The 26,745-nt window shown below is 47.6% G+C and overlaps 1 protein-coding gene and 1 pseudogene across 1 annotated transcript in view; one reads left to right on the plus strand and one right to left on the minus strand.

The window, feature by feature from the left end:
• The first annotated feature begins 789 nt into the window (after window positions 1–789).
• Window positions 790–26,745, plus strand: part of eve (homeobox protein even-skipped) — a 34,997-nt gene continuing 9,041 nt past the window's right edge. The window contains exon 1 of the mRNA XM_089550446.1: window positions 790–1,261. Coding sequence (XP_089406572.1) covers window positions 991–1,261 — 271 coding nt within the window. The 5' untranslated portion in view covers window positions 790–990. The remainder of the gene's footprint in view (window positions 1,262–26,745) is intronic.
• Window positions 6,974–12,721, minus strand: LOC149339278 (uncharacterized; annotated as a pseudogene).

The raw sequence follows: 26,745 nt of genomic DNA on the forward strand, positions 1-26,745 counted from the left end.
GAGCTCGCACCAGAAGGTTGGCCGCAGAGGTAGCCGAGGAGGGTCTGCGCGTCGCCCTCACCGTACAAAGAGGCGTCGGCAGAGGAAGAGGGGAAAAAAATAACGAGGGAGAGACGAGGCAGACCTTGGAGGCGCCATAAAACGCGGGCATTAGCGCCGCCTGGGCCCTAACAGGCACGGCCGACAACACTTCCACCACCCGTCTTTTTTCCTCGCACCGCCAGGTTTTCGGGCAGCAGCCGCATGATTCTCACCAAACGGGCGAGCGCACAGGCCAGGGAGGAAGAGTGAGTGGGGGTGTTGCGTCTCCCTTTCCCGATTGTAAAGCAATTAGTTAACACGCCAAATGGCGGCGGCCGTTTTTCCCCCACCCGCTATTCAAAGGGAGCGTCGGCGCTGCGTGTCTTTCCGCCTTTTGTTTCCTCGATGCTTCGGGCGTTGTTATATCTTCTCTCGCCCTTGCGGCTCCTGCTGCCGGAGGCGGCCGCGGCTCTCCTTAACCTCCTTATGCCCAAAATGATGGCCTCCATGAGCTGGCCCGCGCGCGAGTCGTGATTGGCCGACGCGCGGGTGACGTGACGGGGCGGGCCGGACCAATGGCGGCGCCCGCTCGCGTTGCAGCTCCGCGCTCGCCTCCCTCGGCTTTCCCGCACGGCTCGCGTGAGGGAGGCGGCACGGACCGCCTTTCGTTCATGGGCTCGCTGAGCGCGCTGGCCTGGCGGCTTTTGATGTTTTTTGATGAGCCCCCGTGTTGCCTCCGCCGAGTGAGTGTGCCGCCGAGGTGCCCGCGATCAGTCGCGCCACTCACGAGCAGCCAGGCAGCGAACGGTTTTTCAGGGGGGAGCTCGCCCGACGGCTCCCTCTCTCGTGGCGTAGCATAGCGGATCTCGGAGGGGGGGCGCCTGTGCTCCGGTGCAGTTCGATACCGCGGGTCATTGGTTCCGTTCCCTTCACCTTGGACTCCGTTCTCGTGCGGGCGTCGAGGACGTTATGCAGTCGTACCGGCTGATGCTGGAGCACCATCACGAAGAAGCCATGAAGGGCTACGGCGCCAAGGCGCTCCTGCACGACTCGGCTCTGCACTCCGGCGGCTACGTTGACGGCTATGCCAAGAGTGATGGCTACGGCAAAAGTGACGGCTCCGGCTACGGGAAAGCAGGAGGCTTGAGGGGCGCCGCGGACACGACGTCCAGTGCCTACAAGACGGCTACCGACAAGTGCATACTGCTCAACACAGACCCTAAGGAGAAATCCAAGAAGGGTGAGTTGAGCAGTTCCTTCTTTGCGAGAGGTAACGTGCTTTAAACGTATGTATGGCCGGAATATTGGAATGATTCTTTCCCTTTCGGCTCCACTCCATTCATCACGCCCAGCGGCCGATCATTCAGGGCTGAAGCCAGTGGCGTATGACGGAAAGAATGGAATCAGAGTAGAGTGAAAGTTGAATTTGAACAGCATGATGGCTTCTACTGGGGACGCAGCGCACTTGAAGTTATCTTAACATTATAAAGCTGGGTAATTAGCATCAAAAGTTGATTCCGCTCACTGCATCGCCCAGCTGTCCTTGCGGAGCTGTTCGTGAAACTGCGGCTGTGCGGTCCTCCACAGAATTCATTTCTTGGTCGTAGTGAAGGTCACGCTGTTTTTTCCAACGGAGAATTTTCGATTGTGGCAAAAAGAAGTGAGAGAGCTTTTAGGCCACCACTTACTGTCCTTATTAGACTAAACATTTATTTCCTTCGCCAGCGGCTTTCTATAGCACATATTCGCGAAGAGCGGCGCAGTATAGTGCATGGCTGAACGCTCTTCAGAAGTCTCTTTCGAACCGACGGAAATCCGCATGCTGTGAACACTGTGCGCTTCGTATACGGAAGTGTTGTCTTATCTGATTGCGCAGTCTTCTTTCTCGGTAACCTCCAAACTTCGGCTGTTTCTTGGTCGGGGTATCACCGCCGTCGGGGTATCACCATAGACCATTGAGTGCCTTCCCTGAGCTCGAGTGATGTCAGTCCCATCAGGACGAGAAGGCGAAGTTCGCGAGAAAAGCTGGAGCATGTGGATTCAAAGAAGGCTTATTATATATAGTTCCCGCAGGTTGGTGATTTTTTATCTCATGTCATCTAAAGAAAGGTAGAAGATACGGCCAAATATTTTCCATATTTCATGCTTACATTTGATGCAACTGCATATCCTCAGTAGACCAGGAAAGGGATTTATTATGTGAATTATTGGACCCACTCGAAATTCTTTTGCTATAGATGCGGCACAGGACTGGCCGGAAGATATGGATATTAGTCCTTATATGTCCGCGCGAAGAACGATCAGAGCTGAACCGTAGAACAAGCTTGTGGTGCATGAACGACCTTGTCGTGGCTGATGCAGCGTGAATGGTGGTTGGCTGGTGTGCGGTTTTGCGTAAAGGTGGAGTGGTTCATGAGACGGTTGGCTGGTGCTGCAAGTATCACGCAAGGCATCCCAGAGCTTCGGAATATGAACATTTAGCGATCCCCAAGCAAAGAGATTTGACCTGAGGTACACGAGCTTCTGACGGGAAACTGCTACCTTCGCTTGCGTCGAAGCCTTGGATGAACAAGAACATCCAGACCTGTCGCGCTTCTCTAGGGCGGATGGAGCAGCAATACCTGCTATGCCATATGCATCCAATCCTTCACTGTGTTCCGGGCAGCAACAACTGCACTATATGGGAAGCTGGCTTGCAACATGCTGGCTCGGTATTGAGCAAGGTGCATGCGGACGAAAAAAAAAATAACGAAGTTGGGCAAGACGGCCTTTGTACACAGCGCTGCGCGAATTAGACTATTCCCATCACGGAGGTCAATATTTTCGGATGCTGTATTCGTTCTTATTGGTGCAGAGTGCTATATAACCCCTAATGCTGACTTTAGTAGTCACCTATAAAAATGCGCGCTGTGGGTTTTTTCACTGGGTTTTGGCGCACAGTGCATGGGTTCTTCATAAGACAACGTTCACTTCTTTTCGCCTTCAATTCTTTCACTCCTTAAGCCCCTTTCCGCCTAAAGCACAATACACCAAATCGAGTGTTATACGAAAGGGTGAATTGCGTGTCGATCTTTTTCTCGTCCTCGTACTCTCTTCCTTCTCTCACTGACTCCCTCCCTTCCTTCACGGCGCGGTTGCGGTGCATGCTGAGAAGTAAGACAGTTACTGCGCCATTTCCCTTCCATAACCCCCCCCCCCCCCCCCCCTTTTTTTATAAGCAATCTATATGCATTTGGTGAATTGGAGGGAAGGGCCCGGGGGTGGGGAGGCTGCAGTATTTGCACAACGTATTTCTGACTTTCTGGTCGAGAAAAAAAATAGCGGCCAATGTGGGTTTTTTATCAAAAATATATCGCTCACCCACCCCCCCCTATTACCTCCCCGTCCCCTTAGAAATCCCGCCTGTTTCCAGAGGTTTCCAGACTTCATCCATACCGAGCCCACAGGTTCCTCTTATCTGTTACCAAAATTTATTTAGTCAGTGTACAAGCAATCAATGGACTGTGTATTGACATTTTCTCCAGGGTTGGCCACTTGGGGGAAATTCCCTTTTGGCAGCAGGCAGGAAACCCGGTTCTGCTGCTTGCGCGCATACAGGAGATTCATTCGGGTTTTGCAAAATTGAAGCATTCGAAAACTTGCGGTAATTAGAAATTTCCTGTCACATACGAATGCGACTCCTCTATACATGCCCTTGTGCACAAGACATATTCGGAGATTTCACCTTGCGTTTAGCGACGCTATGCGGTCCGCAGGAAACGCGAGCGTTTCTGTTGAGCGCACATTGAACGGCAACTGCGATTTTGAGCGCAAGTAACAAAAGAGTGGTCCGCTTAGAACCTAAAACTTTTATTTGCATTTATAAACGTATTCACAGTGACATTATGAGCTTTGGCTAAGCAAACCGCATGGAAAAGCATTTACAGGGATTTCTCCTTCAGGTTTGTTATTCAGATCAAATTGTGTCGTCGTAACCAAGAAACTCTCGGGTTGACTGTACTACCCGAAGTGAATTGCGTGCAAGTTGAAAACCTAGACGAAATTTTCGATACAAGGTATATTTATTGTGCATCGACTGTCTGAAGAATAACAAGCTTGCGGGTTCGGTAGTGGGCGCTCTGAACAATGTGCAATCCGTAATCATTGCCACGAGGAGCTGTGTGCGATACTTGACTGTGAAGCATTGGGAGCATTTGCCGACTCACGGAGTGTAAGGCTAACCCCGCCTGCGTCTTAAAACGTCATCACCGCTACTACCACCGCTTACCACAGCTAGCTAGCCCCTCCCACAGGTGCGGTTGTAAAAAAAAGGAAGTGGGGCAAAAGGTAAAGCACCCCGCCGCGCGGTGGCTCAGTGGTTACGGCGCTCGGCTGCTGACCCGAAAGACGCGGGTTCGACCCCGGCCGCGGCGGACGAATTTCGATGAAGGCGAAATTCTAGAGGCCCGTGTGCTGTGCGATGTCAGTGCACATTAAAGAAACCCAGGTGGTCGAAATTATTGCGGAGCCCTTCACTGCGGCGTCCCTCATAGCCTGAGTCGCTTTGAGACGTAAAACACTCATAAACCAAACCAAACCAAAAAGGTAAAGCGCGATGCTCGAACTGACTCCTCGCATCCCACTCCCCCACTGCTCTCTTTCCCACGCACATGTTTCAGGCTGGTTTACATCGGCAAGTGTGCATACGTTTGCAAAATGCTTGGCACGTCAGCTGTCCGCTCAATAAATTATTTTGTCGTGCAGTTCTTGCGAATACTGGCGCTATGCTAAAGAACAAAAGGCATCTGTGGTAAGATATTCAGGCTGGCTACGCTGTTTCCAGCCTGCCCAAGTAGGGAACTATGCACGTTTGTTGATGGTAAACAGGTCCATATATATAGGAGACTGTCGCAGCACTTGCGCGAAGAACAACTTCGCCCTCTTGATCCTATATTTATTCTTTTCGTTATGACATATGCGGAAGCACGCGCGAATTTAAAAGATACCGCGGCATAATTTAAACGTTTGCGTCATGTATTTAGCTCTGAAACAATTAAGTATTTATAGACGTCCACAGCTATAGCATATAAAAAGAAAAGTTTCAGTGAACAACTCGGAGCAATTACAAGAAAAATAAAATAAAAAAGGCGCTTATATTAATAGGAATCGAACCGCGTTGAGAGTCTTTAGTTCGAATCTGTGCTTATATATACGCTAACTTTATTAATTCAAGAAGCTACTTAGTATGGTATGTTCGTTGTATAAATTCATACCAGCTGTGTTTCTTTGCCGAGGTGAGAGGAAGATTTAGCACAGCACAAGTTTGTGGTAGCGTTGTTGCGTATAAACACTGCTGTTGTGCTCACGGTGCAAAGATTATGTGCCGCTGAGTGTTTTATATACACAGCGTTACTGAACAGCTACGTTACATTACAGGCGCACATATAAAGTGGGGTGAGAATGGAATCTATTGAATAGTGCGTGGTTACATGCCCCCACTTTCGGGGCTGCTTTCGGGGCAGTGTGTTCTTTTCTAGGGAAGAACACACTGGTGCTGTTCGGTATAACTAACGGTGAAGACAAAGAGCATGAGGAAAACGTATTACAGAAGGGCCATATGGCGACATTCTAATGACAAAGAGGCAGGGGTAGATTTTTGTATAGGCAGGGTGGTCGCCCCCCCCCCCCCCCCCCCTCCCCTTCCTTTCTCCCCAAGCGGTAAACTTCACTCAGAAAAACCATGCTTAACTTCATTTTTTTTTCGGTACAAGAAGTCCAAGAAGTACATTATTCAAATCGGACCGTCCATTTCCAGACAGCCCTTCCAAGAGTGGTCCAGAAATCCGCCCTGCAAAGAAGTTATACAATGATGTTTCATTTGAAGAATTTTCTCTTGTTCAGAGAATTTGAAAAGTAAAATTCGAAGTATAAGGAATTGTTATGGTGTTTGAAGTAATTTCAAGAACCCACATTGTCTCTTTCCTTTTCAAATTGGCAGAGTTTTCAAGATGCTGCAGGGTAAAAGGATCTGAGATAGGGATTTTCGGTTACTGCGTGGAGCATCGCTGAAGCTATACCTTTAAGACTTTATGAGCTAGAAAAGACCAAAAAATGGAACACAACTATTGTCACATATTTTGTTTTCACAAACGATGGCGTAAAGTACATTTTTATCTTGCATTTGTGTCGCTTGACGTATCACACCGCTCGCCGCTTCCAGAAGGGAACCACGGAGTCGCAAAACGCGCTCTATGACATTACCGAAGCCACCTGTTTGAATCGAAGTTGCAGGAAGAAGTCGTGTTCAAATGTCACTCCAAAATTTCATCAGTGAAAGCGTCTTTCGCTGCAGAATTATCCCCAAAAGGCTCAAAAAATATAAGCATAAAGTTCTATTAAGAACAAAAATTCGATGGAATTACCCTCAGCGTCCTTCAAACCAAAATATGCTTCGTTTGGTTGCTGACTAATCTCCTGAATGGGGGCAAAATAATAAAAAAGGGTAAAGGAAGGAAAAGGGGGATATGCGCAATGAGCACGTTGGGCCATTATTCATGCTATAACTTCGACTTGTTCTTTTAGTTGAAGAAACTGCGGCGAAGGGAACCTGGCTACAGATATAAGAATATGGTTTTGCAGGCCGGACACATGTTTTTAGGAGTTCTTATTCGACAAGTGATGTCTTTGTCAAAAGTTTAGAGCCCAATGAGTTTCTTTGTGGGCCGCGTTGTGTGGCGCGGTATGCATCGCCAGCTCTTCCAGCCCTTCTTCTCACTCTTCCGATTATTGGGACATCACGGATACGGATGAGAGCCTTATTACACGGCTTGGACTCTTTACTCGTGGCAAAGAGTGCACCAAAGAAAGGTATTTCACCTCGTCATCCACTGTCCACTCAGCCAGCTAAGTGGCCGCACCTTCGTCACGGCTCAGATCAGAAGCCGCCGCCACGGCAGTGCGGCCGTGAGTCGGGTCAGCTCGTTCCACGTACCACGGCGGCCTCTGTCAAAAGGAAGACGGTTGCCTCGTCTCCCTGTCTGGACGGTGCCTTTGCTGGCCCAGCCACGATGTTCGGGCCTCCTCCGTTGCTCTTGTCCTACGATGGGCCGATTAGTGAGGGGCATTACTGCCGGGATGCGGTCTGCCACTGTTGCGCCCATTGGTCTCGGTTTGGTAGTCCGCCGTCAGTGACCTTCGGCGAAAAGGAACGGGGATTTTACGCTGCTCGATTGGGTAAAAAGCTGCCGCCGTGTCCACTCGATGTCAGGGCTGGTTCCACGCTGTCGCTTCCTAGGCGGAGAGCCGGCTTTGATGTTTTAATGCGGATAAAATTATGTGGCTCGTTAGCAACGAGGCCCGGCGGCGCCGGCCAGGACAAGTGGTACCAAAACCTCATGACGTCACCGTGGTCTCGCATGCCATCGGCTTCTGGGAGACCTGATATACGTAGTAATGGGTGGTCACAGGCAATGAAGCAAAAACATTACACCGGGCAGGAGTAGTTAGTGCAGTGGCAGTTGTAGTGATAGTGGTAGTTTTGGAATGATAAAAATATATGGATGCAGAGCAAGGGCGTCCGCAGAACTTTTTCCAGGGGGGGGGGGGGGGGGCACCCGATGGCCGGGTATGGGGGAGGCGGTAGGTTAGCACCAGAAAGGAACTATTTGTGGTCTAAACTGGGGACATGAAAAAAAAAAAAAATTGAAACAGCAAATTAGTGCTAGGCTTAGAGAACATGCATTGGATTTTATTAAGAACAACGAATTAAAGTAAATAAGCAAAATGCGAAAAGTTATTATCACTTAAGCGTGCTAATCAAGCTGTGTAGTTGTTTGCTCTGCTACTCTGCTAGTGCATAAATGATATCCGTAATTCCACCGAACGAAACGTAATTCCAACGAAAGTCACCTGTATTGCCATTAAAACGCGGTAACCTATTCACTGTTAATCAGCTAAGCTTCAAATGACACCCAGGGCCCTGTATGGATTCTAGCTGGTTTCGGGTAGCTCGAAGTATGAATAGGTGCAGTTTAAAATGTTTTTGCAGGTAACGCATATACATAAAGGACGCAAATGCTATAGTGCAGTCCCACTCTGTATATATGCCGTATATCGTCTCTGACTGCGAGGTCTCTGCGTGAGGGGGGGGGGGGGGCCTTCCTGTTTACGGGTATAAGAGGTGAGTGTTAACCCCAGGCGGTGTTTGAACCCACGTGTATGACCTACAGCATGTGAACTCATCGTTTAAAGCGAAATGCGTATACATTCATGAGCGATGCAACCAATGTGGGAGACAGGGGAATGGCTGTATTGTTTTGTTGCCAATTTCTATGCAGTAAACCGGATGCGACAGGAAGTATTTTGGTCTCTGTGCATATTTCTGCGTCCGTCTACCTGATATAACAGACAGCAGGAAGGAGGACGAAGCGGAGGGGGAAACTGATTAGCATTGATAAATATTTGAGTAATTTCACTTTCCAAGTCGTTGGACATTACGTACAATGCGGAGCATTTCCTCTTGTAGAACACTGATGTTGTATTGATGCTGAGAGAAACACTGTAATCATAAAATGCTTATTGGTGCACAGTCAGGCCGGAATGAAACGCGAACACGCGTATGCCGTACTGTTCTACTTTGCAGCTAGATATTCCTGTGCAATCTGTTTACGAACACGGACTTTGGTAGATCCTTTACCTAAGAACATAAATCACGCCAGTTGCACGCTAGAGCTAAAAGCACGCGGGTAAAAAACTTTGCTTTGTTCATATGCGCTGTTCGCATTTTATTCCGGCCTGACTGTACACATGACGACATTGTTTAACGATTCGGTGAAGTAGTTCACTAAGGAGGTTCAGAGTGCTGTTTTTCAGCTTCAATTCATTCGTTGCGTGCGTTGCGCTAGTAGTTGCGTGATTATGCCGTTTCCGAGCTGCAATGCTTTGAATCGGGTGTTGCAGCTCCAAAAGCTGGTTGCACCCGATTTGGTTTATTGGGGTTTAACGTCCCAAAGCGACTGAGGTTATGAGAGACGCCGTAGTGAAGGGCTCCGGAAGTTTCGACCACCTGGGGTTCTTTAACGTGCACTGACATCGCACAGCACACGGGCCTCTAGAATTTCGCCTTCAAGAAATTCAACCGCCGCGGCCGGGATCGAACCCGCGTCTTTCGGGTCAGCAGCCGAGTGCCGTAACCACTGAGCCACCGCGGCGCGGGCTGGTTGCATCCAACTTAAATCTTCGCAGTTATCCTTTGCATAGGATTACACTGGTGATGTCATCATACTGTGTGAAGTCAAACGGTTGTGTATTTTGACTGTTTTTTGTTCGATATGGGTCGTGTCCGTTGTGGATTGTGTGATTAGGTGCAGGCTGAACCTGGAAACAAGCACCAAAGTATACTCCAGACTGAACTGCGCACTAGCAAGCATCCCACATTCAATTGCTGATAATACGTTAGGCGCAAATGTACGGTACTTGAACTTCATTTGTATATGACAGAGGTATGCCCAACTGGTCACAAATGATATACGCCGCCTGTATTCGAATCAAGACAATAGACGAAATAGGAAAGTCTCACTTGAAAAACAGGTGTAAGAAGAGTCGGGAGGAATGGGACACTTTTCGTAAATATATTTTTAGTTTTTTTTATTCTGAACACAAACAGTTGGTTGATGGCTTACAATATAAATCAAAACATGCTGCACAAATTCTGAGAAGCAATGTTTGCTACCGCTTCTGGGGCAGGTGTAAAAAAACAGTTTACAACAGCCAAAATCTGTCCCATTCCACCCCTCCCTATAAGGGTGGAGTGGGACATCACTTGGGAGGAATGGGACCTGCGTAATGTTGAGGTGACAACTTCCTTAGCGGACATTATAAGCTGATAGTTCCACATCATACTTGAAGCAGGACTGCAAGCGCTTTTTTCTCCCAATAGTATTCAGCACTGGCAGCTTCGTAACAATGTCGGCCATTGGTATAGTTCTTCGAAAACATAGCGCAAAAAGGACACGGACGACACAGAAGTGGACAGGACAGGCGCTTCTGTGTCGTCCGTGTCCTTTTTGCGCTATGTTTTCGAAGAACTGTTACCAACTAGACCAAAGCAAACTACTGTTACATTGGTATAGTAGCTGTATCTTCCTGAAGAGGGAAGTAAAACTGGGAGCTGTCGCCTTTCTTTCGAAGGAACCGGATATTAACGTCCATTAACGCTCTCAACTCTACCCGTGTTATAGACGACATATTTTTTTTTTACAAAACCTGACAAGGACAAAATCACCTTTTGTAACTTTAAAACCTTCATTCGGCCATTCAACCTCAGAAATGTCGTGCCTCTCATCATCGACACTTGTAATGTCACTGTCGGAATCCTGAAAGGCAACAGCAACAGTTTCTTCTTCATTCGAGGAGCTATGGTCCTTTTGAAGACGCCGTTTAATTTTTAGACGGTTAGTGGCAGCAGTCCTAGCTGTCTTCGGCGCTCTTATTTTCAGACTTTACCGTGCAAACCTTTCTGCAGTTGCTTGTTCGTTCGCACGTTTCTCTGGGGTATCTGTAAGCACTTCAGTGCTACCTTTCTTCCTTCCATTTCGCCCTGTATTACGCGGTGCAGCCTTCGGGTAGGGCCTAAAGAAGCAGTCGACGTCGATGCAGCTTCATTGACTGTGGGCATGAGGTCATCTGTGAGGATGTTTGGAGTGGCGTTAGTGTCTGTCTCCGTTTCACGTATGGCGGTGGCTGCCTGTGGTGAGACCTCTCCGCTTGGGGAAGCTTCAGGGCCGGTCACTGACTGACGACATCATGTAGTCGTCCACAGTGAAGGGCTCGCTATTGAAAGGCCAAGTACCCGTTTTGTGGAACCCCGAGATTATGTCCTTTTGTGAATACGTAGGCAGATCCCTCTAGTTCAGCAACGTTGTAGATGGAGGTGGCCTTCCATGGGTTATTTATAAGCCAGTCATTGCAAGCAGCACTGTAGCAAGATTTGAATGGTCCAAGTTAACTTGAAACACTGGTCATCCTGGTCACGGCACCAATTAAGTTTCTCCTCCGGATCGTCGTCGGAATGGCCGGTTCGTCTATGGTCGTACTTCGTCCGGCGACGCGTTGCCGGTTGGGGCAGCAACTCCAAACTTCTTGATAGGCAAAATTTAGTTATTGAAGACGATACCAAAAATAACGGCAACAGGAGAAAAAGGCGGTTAAAAGAAAAGACTTTTTAAAAGCGGCCGAGACTGAGACTGCGCGCTCCTCCTCTCTTTGTTTACAGCTAGTTTTAATACCTTCGATAATTGTGCGGAGCTTTATTAAATCTGCTCTCGCCCAATTTCTACCAATATTGCTGCAGTGGCACTGTACATACAAGTGGGCGGGGCCCAGTGCTCGCCAGAGCCCGACTCGGCGCACCGCGCACTTTTCCTGGAACTTTCGCACTTTTCGAGACGCCACCAAAGCCGAACTCCACCGCTTAGCGAAACAGTCGGGTGGTTTCAGAAGGCGCCGACCTTATTGACACCCACCCCTTGAGAGCTAATCTCTTCTCAATGGGAAACGGTCGTCGGCCCCTTGGTCCCCGTTTCCCGCGGCTTTGGACTGCGTCCGAAGTGTGCGACGCGCTGTCATCATTGTCAACCCTTCCCGACTTCAGAAGAACACGGTAGGGGGGGGGGGGGGGGGGGGGATTAGCTACTGGCGCCGTAGGCTTCCTTAACAGTCCATATACGGATACATCTAGTGGCTGCAAGCGGTGGTTACAGAGTGGAGGAAATGACAGCAGAATAACGCCACTTTCTTTGGCCTTGTTGATGGTGCTGATGCTTATATGGCTTTCATGATTGTCAAGACCTAAAAGAATTGGTTCTTCCTTCGAGCACTTTGTATGTCTCACAATATGCTGTAATACCAATCAAAACAGTTCGTTGGACATCCATCTCGACCTGCTTGCCAATTCGACTTCCGCCTGCGGCGCCCTTCAAGAAAAAATCTTTAAATTTCACCCGTGGAAAAATGAATACCGGCGGTAGAGCGCTTCCTATGGCATTGACAGTGCACAAGGCGGTCCCCAATTCGCCGCGTTCTGCTGATGTGACCTGGCCAATCTGCTTCTCTCCACGTGCTGCGACAATCTTTGGCGGATTGTGGGCTGTTTTGAAGCCTGTTTCGTCCCAGTTGTAGATGCGGTCTGGAGTTAGCTTTTGTCGGTTGTAGACGCCTTTCAGATTGGAAAGGAAGGCATCGACGTTGTGCTTGTTGAAGCTCGTTGCGCGGCCGAGACTGATCGCTTCAGGCGATCGAAGCGATAACTCGGGATCACGGTCCATAAAGCCCAGAAACCAGTCTCTTCCAGCTAACTTGTTCACTTCCCATGACGATGGGCACAATGCTGTTGCAAACTGGTAGGCCAATGAACGAACCTGCATTCTTGTGAGCCCATAGTGCATCTTGCTTGTCTTCAGCAAATATTCTTTCAAGAATACTTCATCTTCTGCCGTGAACACCATACCGCATACCAAGTTGCAGTTGAACAAGATAATGCCTCTCGCACTGTAACTCTTGTACTTCTTTACTGCTCGGCCAAGGGATGATTTTGAGTGTTTAAAAGCTTCTGCTACGGTCCTTATATTTTTTTTTCTTCACACACCAGTCTCACAGCATCCAGCATCAAACTGTTCGATGTTCGAGACCTGTCAGGATGCTTTCTCTTGTATACCCTTGGCATCTTCCTGAAAATTTAAATGGAGCAATAGCATGCAAATGTAAACAAGCACCCTCACAAAGCCCTAAGTAAGCTTCGCTTAATTCTTTCCAGGCATTAAATCGCAATGTAGGTGTAGCCTACTATTTATGCCCTTCTCCCGGGCTGCTCACAGAAGTGTACAGTAGTAATCAGAGTTCGTAAATGAAGCAATATGATCATTTTGTAATGCATCTTTAGTTCCACATTTAGAATGTCCTAACATGAATTTTTATCTAGCCAGCCTCTCTTTTATCTCATGCCATTTTCATGGCACCGAATATTTAAACGTTCAAAATGTGAAAAAAAAAATAACTGCTTTCGAGGCTAATGCTGCTCAGCCTTGCAGCAGAGTCGCTTGTCGCAGCACTATTCCTTTTGCGGGTGGAATGGGACACTGTCCCATTCCACCCCCATCTTGACTGTCCCATTCCTCCCAAGCTACATCGCTCAAAGAAAGAACACTTCAATGGCAAAACTTTTCTTCTTAGACCCAAACTTGTTATTGAACGAGGTACGACGCTGATGCGCCTTCCCGGAGAAAAATTGGTATTAGTGACCTCCGAGTGCTTTGTATACATTAGAAAGCTGTAATTGAGATAGCAGATACTTACTTTTTACGCCTGAATCAAATGATTTCTTCCCACAGCAAATTGCACCCGCCAAAAACGTCCGCCATTACATAGCGATATGCCAGCGCCATCTCGTGAGTAATAAGAGAACGTTTTTGAACTAGGTGCTAGAGAGATACACCCAATGTCCCATTCCTCCAATTGTCCCAAACCTCCCGACTCTCCCTACACGAGTAGTGAAAGAGGCGGCGGCATTTCTAAGGGATAGTGGTGTTATAATAATTTTATGGGCACTTGCTCCGCCTGAGCCTCTTTACAGCAAAAAAAAAAAAATAATTATCTCCAACCACCGATTGAGGCAGCCAGTGGTCCCAATTAATGCTTCAGAGGTTTTTGAGCTACCTTCAGAAACACAACCCGAATGTTTACCAAGAACGTGGGGGAAATTATTCAGTGTTTCTGTTAAGCAGAAAAGAGACACATCATTATTGCTTTGTCTTGCTTAATCCCTAGTAATTGTAAATTGCGTTGCTTTCAAGTCCCGAAGCCACACATTGGCTATATGAGGGATGCCATAGTGGAGGGCTCCTGATAAATTTACACCATCTGGGATTCTCGCATGTGCGCTGCAGTCGCATAACAAAAACTTGTACAAAAACATCTATTTCCCCTCCATAGAAATACGGCCACCTCGGTTTGATCCTTACCAATCATCGCATTCTTGATGCGACCGCAGTCGCTTCTACAGTAAATCAGTGTCGGAACTGGTTGAAATCGGGGCTGTGTTATCGCCTATCGCATGCACACAAAAACGGAAAATAAAAGGCAGAAAATATCCGCGAACATTACAGTGGCACGGAAGAGAGCATATACTAAATGCATTATGATGAGAGCGTCTGTCCGCGCCGCAGTAAAGTGCGCAAAGCGCAATAGTGCATGCATTAACTGACAAATATTTGAGGGCGCTTTTCAGATTTTGCGGCGTTAAAGTGCCGCCTGTAAATAAAACTGAGAGCATGAGCGAAACGTCTTATAGCATCGCCAATATATCTTGAATCTCGAAAATACTTTTTTTTTTTTTTAGAAAGTTGAGATGGAATTTTTCATTAAAGAGAGGGGCGGAATCTATAGCAATACAGACCCGACTCCTAAGTCTCGTCCATAATACATACTTGAAGCGAGAGAAAAATATTTAAAGCCACGGCGCTAACCCTTTTTCATCCACCCATGGCAACGAAGTGCACTTGTGCTGTAGTGCTAGTCGCAATAAGCTAGCGGTGGCTGACTCGTTTTATTGCCTCGTTTTAGTGGCATGAAAATTTCAATTTGCTATGTTTATCACATATAAACGCCTGCAGAGGATGAAGACTTTGCTCTTTAAGCCGTTAATCCCAGCTTTTTACTGCCTGGTTGGCTCAGGTTCACTGTGACATCTCCCCATTCGCTTCGGTCATTCGAAATTCGTGGAAACCGAAAGCACTCTCAACGGCCGGATGTTCGTCGGTCGGCATTCATTACCTTGCACGTGTCGGTAGCACGATAAACAACAAAACAACATTAAAAGCTAGGAACGAGTGTCTAGCATCCGTGTGACAGGCCCTGAAAAGGACTCTAGCTACGGGTCGCTGTGATGCGATACGCATCTTTCACCATTCGCTTTATACACTCGCTGAAGAGTACACGTACATGTTTCTGAAAGGCCTAAATTTACGCTCGCCTCATTCTCCTTAATCATGCCTTGTGCGAGGACACATGCGATCCTTTTTTCCACGAAGACCCAGATCAGAATATCCGCCGCTGTCAGCAACTCCGCATGTGCGACCCATCATAAATCTAGAGCCGCGAAAGATATCATCTCTGTGTACACTACGCGTTGCTGAGGGACGGAGGGTGGATACATAAAACACTGCGCAACACATCTGAAGAGTGATGAAATAAGTGAAGGGGCTGCGTACACTTTCAAACCGTTGAAAAGCAAAAGAATAGCATTAAAGTGGCGGCTGTCGCTCGGGCACTGGCTGTATGCATTGCTCGCACCAGGTTTCCGGGCGGTTTCTTCTTTCTTCGTTTTGTTCCTGCTTGTCCCACTTTTGCATTGCTCTTTTTTGTTTTGTTTTTTGAAACAACAGGCCGGTGACGCGCGCAAAGCGTATATGTTTCGGCAAAGCATACAGCCTCGTTGCCGCGAGGCATCTCCGTATGCGCGCAGATCGTTATCTCTGCACCCAGGCTGTGTTCTCTCCTGTTTTTTCTTTCTTTTTTCTTCTTCTTTTTTACTGCACTCCGGCAAACAGCTCGGTAGCGTGCTGAGTTCCACTTTGTCGAGGCATGCGGAACAGTCTACCAGCTACAACCTCTTCCTTGCACGCTCCCTCTGATGTGCACTAGCAAGGGTGCGTATATATTATACGTGGCCTTATGAATACCTGCTTTGTGGATCCTTACCTGGAAGTCCCCTCTTAGGTATTGATTTTTCTTGCAGGTACTTAGGTCCTTACGCGTGCATGCCTCTTAGTGGTTCAAACAAGGGGTTCAGCCCAAGAGGAGCAGATGTGTAATTTATATTGTCCATACTTGCAAACATGTGAACTGTCTGGAGCAAATTTGAGAAGTTTGAAGTATAATTTATACACCTGCCAAAATCTAATCTTCCGTCTCTATGTCGTTATATGGTGTCTATATCTGTGAACGCAAGTTCATCGCTTCATAATTACTGGTGATGTGTACTGTTAGCTCAGGATGAAAATGAGACGATTTGGACTCATATTTGTGATGATTCTCACGATCAATCCGTGCCATATGTATGCGGAAGGCGGTGGCAGGTTGCTAGTCTGTTCTACTATTTTCGCCTCGTTTTACTTGATTTTGAATTGTGAACGCAAAAAAGTTAATGTCCCAGTTCCCATCGCGTTCCACGAAGCGCGAAAAGTTTTTTAGTTATTTGAAGAGACGTTCTTTCTGCAGACGATTTTCATATTAAAGTCAATCTTTTACCTATAGCCTAGCTTGGAGACTCATTCTAAGCTTCGAAATGAATATCTAAAAAGCATCAGCCGTGAAGGCGTGTGATTTGCATAGAAATTCGCGCGAATAACATTGACAGATATGGGCGAGGAGCTGGGCAGCGTGCTTTGCTTGCCCTATAGTCATATTTAAATACATGCCCTGAGAACAAGCAAAACGGTCTATCCCTGCGTTGGTCATAACCATGCAATCTGCATGCGTGACCTTTAAGGTCTTGCCAGAGCCGCACGTTCACTTGTGCATTGTTAAAAATCGAACATCTTCCTGTACTGTCACATGTTCTTTCGGAAGAGTGTACTCATCATTGTTGCTATTCTTTAATACAACCAAATGTCCACATACTTGACTCGCGCAGGTCCGGTATTCTGCGTATCGCGTATATGGTAAGTTTGGCAAAAAGTATATTACATCGTCTACTCGAGAGACTATATTTTGTAACTTACAAATCGCAGAGCGGAGCAACCACGTGTCGCTTAGTCACAGGTGTTGCAATAAGGGTTTCTTTTCTATGTAATTTTTTTTTTTGCTTTCAGGAAATAGGGAGAAATGCAGCAGTTTGAAAATAGACAAACTGGAGTATAGGTGGGGAACTACGTCAGCCGAGACATAGCTGCTGTCCATTTTTCGACTGAGCTGTAATAAGTTGATTCTGACACCTTGTGTAAAACTTTTGTTTGCATTGCTAGCTATATATATGTGTCCCTGATCAGTCCTGCCAGCATACATGCTCCGCATCTCAGCGTCTCCTGTTGATTCTTCTCTATACCTTTTCCTTTTTTTTTTGTATGGCATGGTTATCACTTCACGACTTATGGCGTACTTTATAATGCTCACAGCACAGCAAACAAAGCTGCTGCAGTGACGGCCTCTCTGTGTCCCCAACAGCGCGAGCTTACGCTATTATGACGACTTGCTGAAACTCTGCGAAGCCAATTACAAAATATGCCCCACTTCCACACTGCCCTACTTCGTCATTATGTCCCATTATGGCCGTGTCATCAAGGTGCTTCTGGTGTTCTTTTTTTCCCTCGCATGTCTGTTTGTGCTGCATATTTCCTTTCCTAGTTTTTCCAAGCGCGTGTTCATATACCCCCCGAATCTCACCCAGACCTCGTGCACATCGTGCATAGCTGCGGCGCAGCTGTTGTGCGTGCGCTGTTCTCCATGCGCGGTGCAGCGTCGTCGACCCAGAGGTACTGCTGCGCACTTGCGACCGCGAAAACAACAGCTTGCACTTCCTCCCGCAATTTAGTTTGCGAGCTAAAAGCTCAGGCAGGTCATAATCATTATTTCCCCGCAAATGGAAAAGCGTGGCAGAGAAAAGTGTAGATGAGAGCTGCGTGTTCGTGGAGCCGGGTGTAGACGTTTACAAATAAAGGCTTCCTCCCTTATAAAAATGGTCTATAGACAGTTTATAGACTTCTTATTGACTCTATTGACTTCCTATAGATATTGATTTTTGTCTATTCATAGTCTATAGATTGTCTATAGAGAAAAATCTACTAAAAGTGTATGGCTATAAACCTATAGATTGTCTATAGACTATCTATGGCATTTGTATTGCCTATAGACTGCTCTCTAGGATTTGTTTATAGACAATCTATAGACTTCATAGACAGAAGTCTATAGAAACTCTATGGACTGTCTAAAACTTTTTTTGTAAGGGCTAGGCGTCGCCATATTGTTCACTGGGCTGTTGTGCGCATGTGACGTCAGCGCAGTGGAAGCGGCAACCGAACCCGGCTTGAAACAGACCAGAGAGGACGCGTTTTTGCAACTGCCTCGCCCGATAGAAATGTCTGTACACTGCTGGTTGCGGCATGACGTACTTTCTTTTCGTCGGCTTGCTATTGCGACATCGGTATGCGAAAACAATTTTTTTTTTATTCAAGTAGGTATGAGATAACACTGGGGAAACTGGTTCAGCTTTACAGCTGCTATAGAATAGACGTTCATAATGAGCGATATTTCGGCGCAGCCGTATATAGGTACGCGATGTGCACAGAGATTTATCTAGCATGCGGATGCATATGCTGTGTGGCTTATCGCCGTGAGTATGGGCATCGCCACCGCTACAGTACTAGGACAGTGCTTTGCGTGATAATGAAAAATATTTTACAGATTTCCAATGCGTTATTGACAGAGCTGAGAGCAGGATCCAGTGCAACGAACGAACTTTTCTTACGTAAGCCCTCTCACCGCCATAGATAACCTAGTTTCTCACAATCATTCTTTCTGGCTGGCACAATTTTGAACGGTGGTGTAACAAATTGCGCCTTAATCATACATTCATAGTTATTTGTGATCTGGTACCTCCAAGTAGTAGCGCTCAGAAAGCAAGCGAAGACAGGTATAATAGAGATTTGTTATGACAAGGAAAGACTGAATGCTCCCTGCAACAAATTCATCTTTGTGGTGAGGCTGTGCAACTGGCATATTTTTTTCGCGCGCGAGATAAAAAGCGAACAGCCATAAAGCGGGCTCATCTCAAGAGGCGGTAACAAGAGCGGAAAAATCTAGAAAGAGAACCTGGCCGGCGTGAGACCTATCGCACGAAAGGGAAAACCATGCGCCTATATAGCAGATCACTGCGCGGACCGCAATAGGCACCGCCGCGGGCGCCTTGACTGTGATGTCCTCATCACGAGCCTAACATCTTCCCCACGACCACGGAAATAAAAAGATGTATATGACTCTGCTGGTGAAACCGACTGCTCCGAAAGCAGAAAAGAGAAAAATGCCCGAGGAATACTTTCTGTATTTTTTTAGGCTGCTGAAAAAGAGAAAAAGCAGCGCACAAACAAAAAAAAGGCAACAAGTGCTCCGTACTACGTGTGCTTCCCAGTGCGCCGGCCTCTCGTGCACCCCTCCTGGACGCCGCAGGAGGCGAGGCTGGCAACAATGGCGCCGCGCTTGCTCGCGACCCTGCGGCGAGCTGCCCAGCTGGGCACTGCCTCGTAGGCCTCGCACACGCCTACACAGTGGGCGCACAACATGGTGGGCGTCGTGCCTCTGCACAAGGCGTGTAGGCGTGCGTCTCAGTTTGTGCGGGGAGACGATCGGTGGTCGTCTAGTGCACCAGTATACGCGAGGCCCAAGATTACTTTTTGACTGTGTCAGTATTATACGAGGACTTCGGCAAGATTGGCTTGTGTACAGCCTTGTTCAAAAGTGGCCAGGCCACAGGACTTGGTGTCGAGCCGTGTAATAGTGAAATTACGGCACCCGTGAGCTTTGTAGAGGTAAGGACCAGACCGCCCAACTCCCCGGAAATTTCTAGCTTCAGAAGTACCCTAAGCGCCTCATTGCATGACTCGATATCAAACCCTATGGCCTGAATACTGTTGTCCAAACGGTGTACGTCGCCTGGGTTGTTTGGATCTCAATGTTCAATGACTCATTGCATTCTTCTGCCTGAAACTGAAACACGTTAATCTGAGACACACTAACCTGAGCGCGCTTAGTGCGGTCAAGGTACAGTTTCTTCATTCACTGATTTACTGGCCGATATCCAGCGGAATGAGCTATTAACAGTTGATCCTACAAAAATATAGGCCACTGATGACAACAGCACACAAGGCACACACGACGACTCCCTACTTAGCTGGCCTGGCGCCTCGAAGCAGCACCCTTCGCGGTCGGAAGCTCTGCCCGGCGCGCTCGGCGCCAAGCGGCGGCGGCGCAGATTCTCGGAAGCGATTCCCTCTTTCCCCAGGCCTCCCCACGCAGCAGCCGTTCGGGAAGCGCGGTGGTTGCGGAGCGGGCAGCAGCGTAGCGCGTGGGTGGGCGGGCTGGCTCCTCATCCATCACCATTGGGGAACAGGCGCCACCAGACGCCGGAGCCACCATTGACTGCGCGGACGCGTTTCAATCGGCCATCTTAAAAAGCTCGCGGAGGTCGTGTCTTCGTGTGTGTCTGCATGCGTGTGCGGTGATGTCGCGTCCCTGCGCGTGCCACCCTGCGAGCTCGCTGTTTTCCGGGGACGTCCGCGAATGCGCCGCTGGCTTCTCAGTACGGTGCTTAGAACCTCGGCATTGTGGGACGCACACGAACGCGTGCACGCTTTATAGTACAAGAACAGCTCGAACCTAGTGAAGTGAATCTGGGAAAGTTGCAAAGGTGCCCCTGTGGCTTCCGCTTGACACGTGCGTCCCGACCGTGTTCTGAAGCGTCGTTAGGCGGATCCTTTTTGTGCTATTTGCTGGAGTGAAACATACTCGCCAGGTAATATGTGCGCTAGACGCAGAAGCGCTGCTTTCCCCTCTATTCTCTATCTCTTTTGTACAGAGAAACATGTGCTGTGTCCTGGGCACCACAAGAGTTATCGCTGGCTTAACTGTATAGCGCGTTGAAGCCTGTCCCATATGCCGCGAGACGATGTATAGCCTGAAATAAAAGGTTCCGCTTCCTGTTCGACGGTGAGGTTTGTGAGGCTGAACCTCCTCTTCGTTGTTCATCACTGTAGAACTCCTTGTTTGGCTGGCAACGTGAAACAGTGTGGCATAATCGATTCGTACGAGCAATGAGCGTTAATGTCGCCCGTTTCCTTCCTTATTTACCCCTGCCGCCGCGGTGGCTCAGTGGCTATGGTGCTCGGCTGCTGGCCCGAAAGACGCGGGTTCGATCCCGGCCGCGGCGGCTGAATTTCTTTGGAGGAGAAATTCGAGGCCTGTGTACTGTGCGATGTCAGTGCACGTTAAAGAACCCCAGGTGGTCGAAATTTCCGGAGCCCTCCACTACGGCGTCTCTCATAGCCTGAGTCGCTTTGGGACGTTAAACCCCATAAACCATAAACCAAACCTTATTTACCCCTAAGCGATATCCGCTAATTGGTTGGTTTTTGAGGAAAGGAAATTGAGCAGTAATTGTCTCTCATCTCGGTGGACGCCTCAAACCCGCCTTAAGCGAAGAAAGAAAGGAAGAAAGAGGTGCCGTAGTGGAGGCCTCCGGAATAATTTCAACCACCTGGGGATCTTTAACGTGCACTGACATCGCACAGCACAAGGGCGCATTTTTGCGTTTCGCCTCCATCGAAAAGCGGCCGCCGCGGCCGGATTCGAACCCGGGAACTCCGGCTCAGTAGCCGAGCGCCCTAACCATTGAGCAACCGCGGATGGTTCCGCTAATGCCGTGCATTGCAGTTTTTATAAACGCCACACGAAATGCATTAATTAGCTCCGCTCAAATATCTCATAACACTCTGCGTGCATTTGAATAAATTACGGAGGGCACTTAAAGGTGCACTGAAGAGGAATCTGAACTCGTCTTTTTGCCGCTGGAACTCAATCTGCACGTTCCGAGCATTCTTAGAAACTTCGATTTATTGCCCTGTGTGGCTGATTTTCCTAATTAAGTCGAATTAACGTCCGGCTCCCGCCTTTTTCTTTTTAATTCTCCCTCGTACGGTGGGCGGAGTCGACCAACGCGTGGAGTGCCTTTCAGCCAGTCCCGCGGCGGCTTTCCGCTCTGCCATCGGCGGAGTAATACGTAGTAGTCCGTAGAAGCAAATAGCCCGCGCGTATATTTATTTTTGCGGGCTTATTTTGCGGCTATATTATCTGCGAATGAAACTATTTATTCACGGAAACCTAAAAAACAAAATAAAGCGAAAGCAAAGCCTCCACGGAGCTGGCTGCAAGGCACTCCACGCGTTGGTCGACTCCGCCCACCGTACGAGGGAGAATTAAAAAAAAAAGGCGGGAGCCGGATGTTAATTCGATTTTATTAGAAAAATCAGCCACACAGGGCAATAAATCGAAGTTTCTAAGAATGCTCAGAACGTGTGGATCGAGTTCCCGCGGCAAAAAGATGAGTTCAGATTCCTCTTGAGCAGAGCTTTCCATCTCACCTCATAACTGTTGTCATCTTGTATCAGATTATAGGGGGTATTCATGGCATTCATTTTTATTTCTTTTTTATTTTCTAATGTTAAAATTTTTTTCATTCCTTACTAATAGGCACACCTACACAGCATACACTCGTAAAACAACGCATATACTAGTTTCACCTTGGTTCGACCAGAACCAACGCGGTTTTTTTGCCCATGGGTTGCGTACACGCTTCGCAATCTGAAAGTCTTGGGTTCGATTCCTTGCAGTTTTGGAATAAATTTTATTTTTCGTTGCCTCGTCGCGTGGGTTTTGGGACGCCATCTTTTCTCGAGTTTCGTTTCTGATGAGCCATATACTGCCTTCGTATTGCTAATGAAGAAAAAACGGAGTCAGATTTCTACGAGTGCAAGATTGCTTTCTGAGTGTGATAGGCGCTGCAACAAGATGCGTGCATTCAAATGTGAAGATGGCGAACAAATCAAAGAAGAGAGACATCGTTAGTTGCGCAATAATTGTTGTAACAAAGAGCAAAGGTGTTTTGTCGGTCTATGGAGGTTTAACGGCCCAATGCGACTCAGGCTGTGAGGGACGCCGTAGTGAAGGGCTCCTGAAATTTCGACCACCTCGGGTTCTTTAACATGCCATTCTTTAACACAGTGCCGCCGCGGTGGCTCAGTGGTTATGGTGCTCGGCTGCTGACCCGAAAGACGCGGGTTCGATCCTGGCCGCGGCGGTTGAATTTCTTTGGAGGAGAAATTCTAGAGGCCCGTGTGCTGTGCGATGTCAGTGCACCTTAAAGAACCCCAGGAGGTCGAAATTTCCGGAGCCCTCCACTACGGCGTCTCATAGCCTTAGTCGCTTTGGGACGTTAAACCCCATAAACCAACCAACCAACCTTTAACACACATATTGACTAGCGAAATTCACACACACAAGACAAGAGAAGGCGACAGAACACACGCTAGCGTTGTGTGTTCTGTCGCCTTCTCTTCTCCTGTGTGTGTGAATTTCGCTAGTCAATATGTGTGATACCGACTACCGACTAGCCCCACTAAAAGCATTAGCGTTCTTTAACGGGCCGAGCTCCATAACCATTGAGCCACCGAAAATGCCATGACGAAGGGTCGATCCCTAACCCCGCCCTCATTTTCTTTTTTTTGCTGAATAATGTGTTTATTACTGCCTGAAGTTCTTTTGGTTCTAATTTTTTTTTATCTTTATCTAACTAGGAAACGTGCGATCGTTTTGAAGTCACCCCTACGTGCGTTCTCACCCCACTGCGCATTGAAAGTTTTTGTACGTGGTTGGGGAACGAAATAAGTACTTGAAGCGAAATACAGAAGAGAGAACCGCTCGGAAAGGTATAAGAAATGGACGAAGAAGTCCTATCCTCAAGGCGCGCGCGGTCACGTGGTAAGGCAGGTGCCTGTCTCTGGGGGAGAGTGGCTTACTACATCTCACTCGAGATCACCGTACGCACGCGCGGCCGTCATTCGTCATCCACGCCGGGAGGACCGAACCCTTTCGTTCTGTACGGACAGCTGCCCCGTACTCTTGGGCATCCCGCGGCGATGTTTGCTCCCCGATACGCACACAATACCATTCTTCAGCTGCAGGCACGGTGAAGAGTGCGTGGTGTAGTGAACACCCCGCCAAGCACGACAACATTCAAGCGAGGTCAGAAAGCGGCTGCTGATGGCATTTACTAGATACTTTCGTATAGGTGTCGTGCAGCGCCACCACATTTGTTTGTCATCTTAATTCACCGTCTGCCGTCCAGTGAGAGAAAATATGAACAGTTTTTCTCACATCTCAGCTAGCGCTCGTCAAACAGGTTGGTATGGCAGCGCTGGATATAGGAGCGCCACCTACGCAGTGGCGGTCTCAGAGAGTGGTTTTAGGGGTAGCGGGGTAGTGGGAGGGGGGTGGGGGGGGGGTGGGGGGCTGTCCCCTCCACCCTCTCTTAGGACCGCCATTCCACCCACGTGACCCCAAGCAAATCTTTAATATGATCAAATAAAGTCCTTCCTTGCGTCTATTAGTATTTTGGATGCTATTTGGATCAGAATCAGAAATGTTTTATTGTTATTTCATGGTTTTATATTGCATTTTTTTTTAATGAAGAAGGGACCCCAGAACTCAGCATTGGAGTTGTATGAAGAATCTTATCTTAAATTAAGCAAAGATAGGGCATCAGAGGCCCGTGTACTGTGCGATGTCAGTGCACGTTAAAGAACCCCAGGTGACCCAAATTTCCGGAGCCCTTCACTACGGCGTCTCTCATAGCCTCAGTTGCTTCGGGACGTTAAACCCCAATAAACCAAACCAAACCAAACCAGACATACCTCAGGGACGGAGAGCTTTAAGAGCGCATTTTCTGATTGGACCATCCTCGACTAGATTACAGGATGTGATGGCATATTGTTGACTTTTTCTTCGTATTGTCCACGTACTTTGTCCTCCGGCACTGCGTAACGCCTTTGGGAGATGCAGATTTCCACTGAATATACAAATAAGAGATAAAATTTGCGGTCTAATCCGCGATGCGCCTAGATTAACGCTCTGCAGAAACGCATGCGTGCTGTACTCGTACAATGTTTTCACCTCATCCATACACAAGTGACAACACAAGGAAAGTTGTTACTAAAGTGACCTTTTCTGCACTCAAAGAAATACAACCTACGCGTTCCAAAAGGATAAAAAAACCGCGACATTTTCAAGGAGTCTCTGGTCATATCGTGAGGATATTATGTCCACAAAAACTCATAAAATTCCTCGCTCGTGTGGTGTCCTTTATGTAAAGCTTTGCTTTCTTTCTTGTCCTTCGTTGTGTACGAATTTAGCGCCAGTTTTTAGCAACATTTTTTAGCGGAATCAGTGTGTAGAAGAGTGTTATGTGAAAATATTGGAAGATATTTATAACGATTGCACAGCTACTATAGTTCTCCATAAAGTCAGCAATAAAATTCCAATACGGAAAGGTGTCAGGCAGGGAGACACGATCTCGCCAATGCTCTTCACTGCCTGCTTACAGGAGGTATTCCGGGGACTGGAATGGGAACAGTTGGGGATAAGAGTTAATGGAGAATACCTGAGTAATTTGCGATTCGCTGATGACATTGCCTTGCTAAGCCACTCAGGACAAGAACTGCAAATTATGAACAATCAGTTAGACAGGCAGAGCAGAACGGTGGGGCTAAGAATTAACATGCAGAAAACCAGAGTAATGTTCAACAGCCTAGTAAGGGAACAGCAGTTCGCAATAGACCGATTTCACAAAGCCTACTGCGCATGCGCGCGTTTACCGGAAGTAGCCAGCCGCCATCTTGGCTGTAGTCCTTCGTGGCGTCGTCTGCACGAAAGCCTACATTACTTTGCGCCTTGACTGGCATTATACCCGGCCGCAGTAGCTTTCCGCCGTTTCGTTTATTGTGTTGAGCTCTATAAAGGAAACAGAGGCTCCACGGCGGAGTTTCGAGGGGTGCAATGCTAATCGTGGTAGGAGCAGCGCAGAGAGGGTGGTCAGTTGCCGCATGAAGTGGAGTGGCCGCGGTGGCGACGCTGCGTTTGTTCTTCGAACCTTGCTTTGGAAAATGCTGCAGGTGGCGATAAAAACGCGCTTGACTGCCGCTTTCGTTAATTTTGTCAGCAGAACATTTGAGCGCATAGTGATGCACGCGATTTAATTAACGTCTTCAGACAGTATTTACATTTCTTGCCACCTCATTTTGCTGTTTCAGTATTCGCTGTATTCATCTAGGCATTCGCTATAGACGTGTCACACAGCGTTTGTTGCCTTTATTTTTTCATCATAGCCTTTGATCAAAACCGGCCATGCGATTGTTTTTTTTTTTCTTATTCACGTAAACACATACATGTATTCACGACGTGCTCGGCGGGTCACCAGCAGGAAAGGTGAGCGATTCGAGCGAGCTATGCCGTTTTTCTAAATGGAGATGTGACAAATGCTTGTGTTCAGTACAAAATGAGAAAAGGAGTAGCCAATCGGGGAGCTTTTGAGTACGCCTAATTAGGGTTTAGGGGATTTTAATTTCGTGACGAATAGTTTTATTCTGATTATTGATACACTAATTACTTTTTTATTTAGGTTAATATCATCTTCTGCCAGGGCGTCTCCCGTACGACTCACTTTCGCTATTTTCGTAGTACGAGTCTGAACAGGTTGACTGATGGGTAAACACTAGATGGCCTTTTTTATCCAAAACAACGGACAAAATGTGGGTGATATCCCGGCATAAATGGCATGTGGCTGTTACAGGAATATCATGTATACTCAACGACCAGTGAGCAACAACACGTTGGAAATTATTCCACATTTCGACAGTTTTATAGCATCGCTTTCTCATTCCGTGAAATAGAGAAAGCATTATCGCTAGTATGGGAGCTCGAGACATCAGGAGTGAATACGTGCATCAAGCTAACATTGTAGATTCTTGAATATAACAATATATCTTAGCACACTTGTTCCCTTACAACCTTGCACCGGGCAGAAATCGCTGTAAAGAAGGCTTGACGACGCAGCACGAAGGCAAATCCGATTGCCATCGTTTTAACAATTTA

This window comes from Amblyomma mixtum, chromosome 6, assembly GCF_055824585.1.
Source record: "Amblyomma mixtum isolate Tamu chromosome 6, ASM5582458v1, whole genome shotgun sequence".
Taxonomy (NCBI): domain Eukaryota; kingdom Metazoa; phylum Arthropoda; class Arachnida; order Ixodida; family Ixodidae; genus Amblyomma; species Amblyomma mixtum.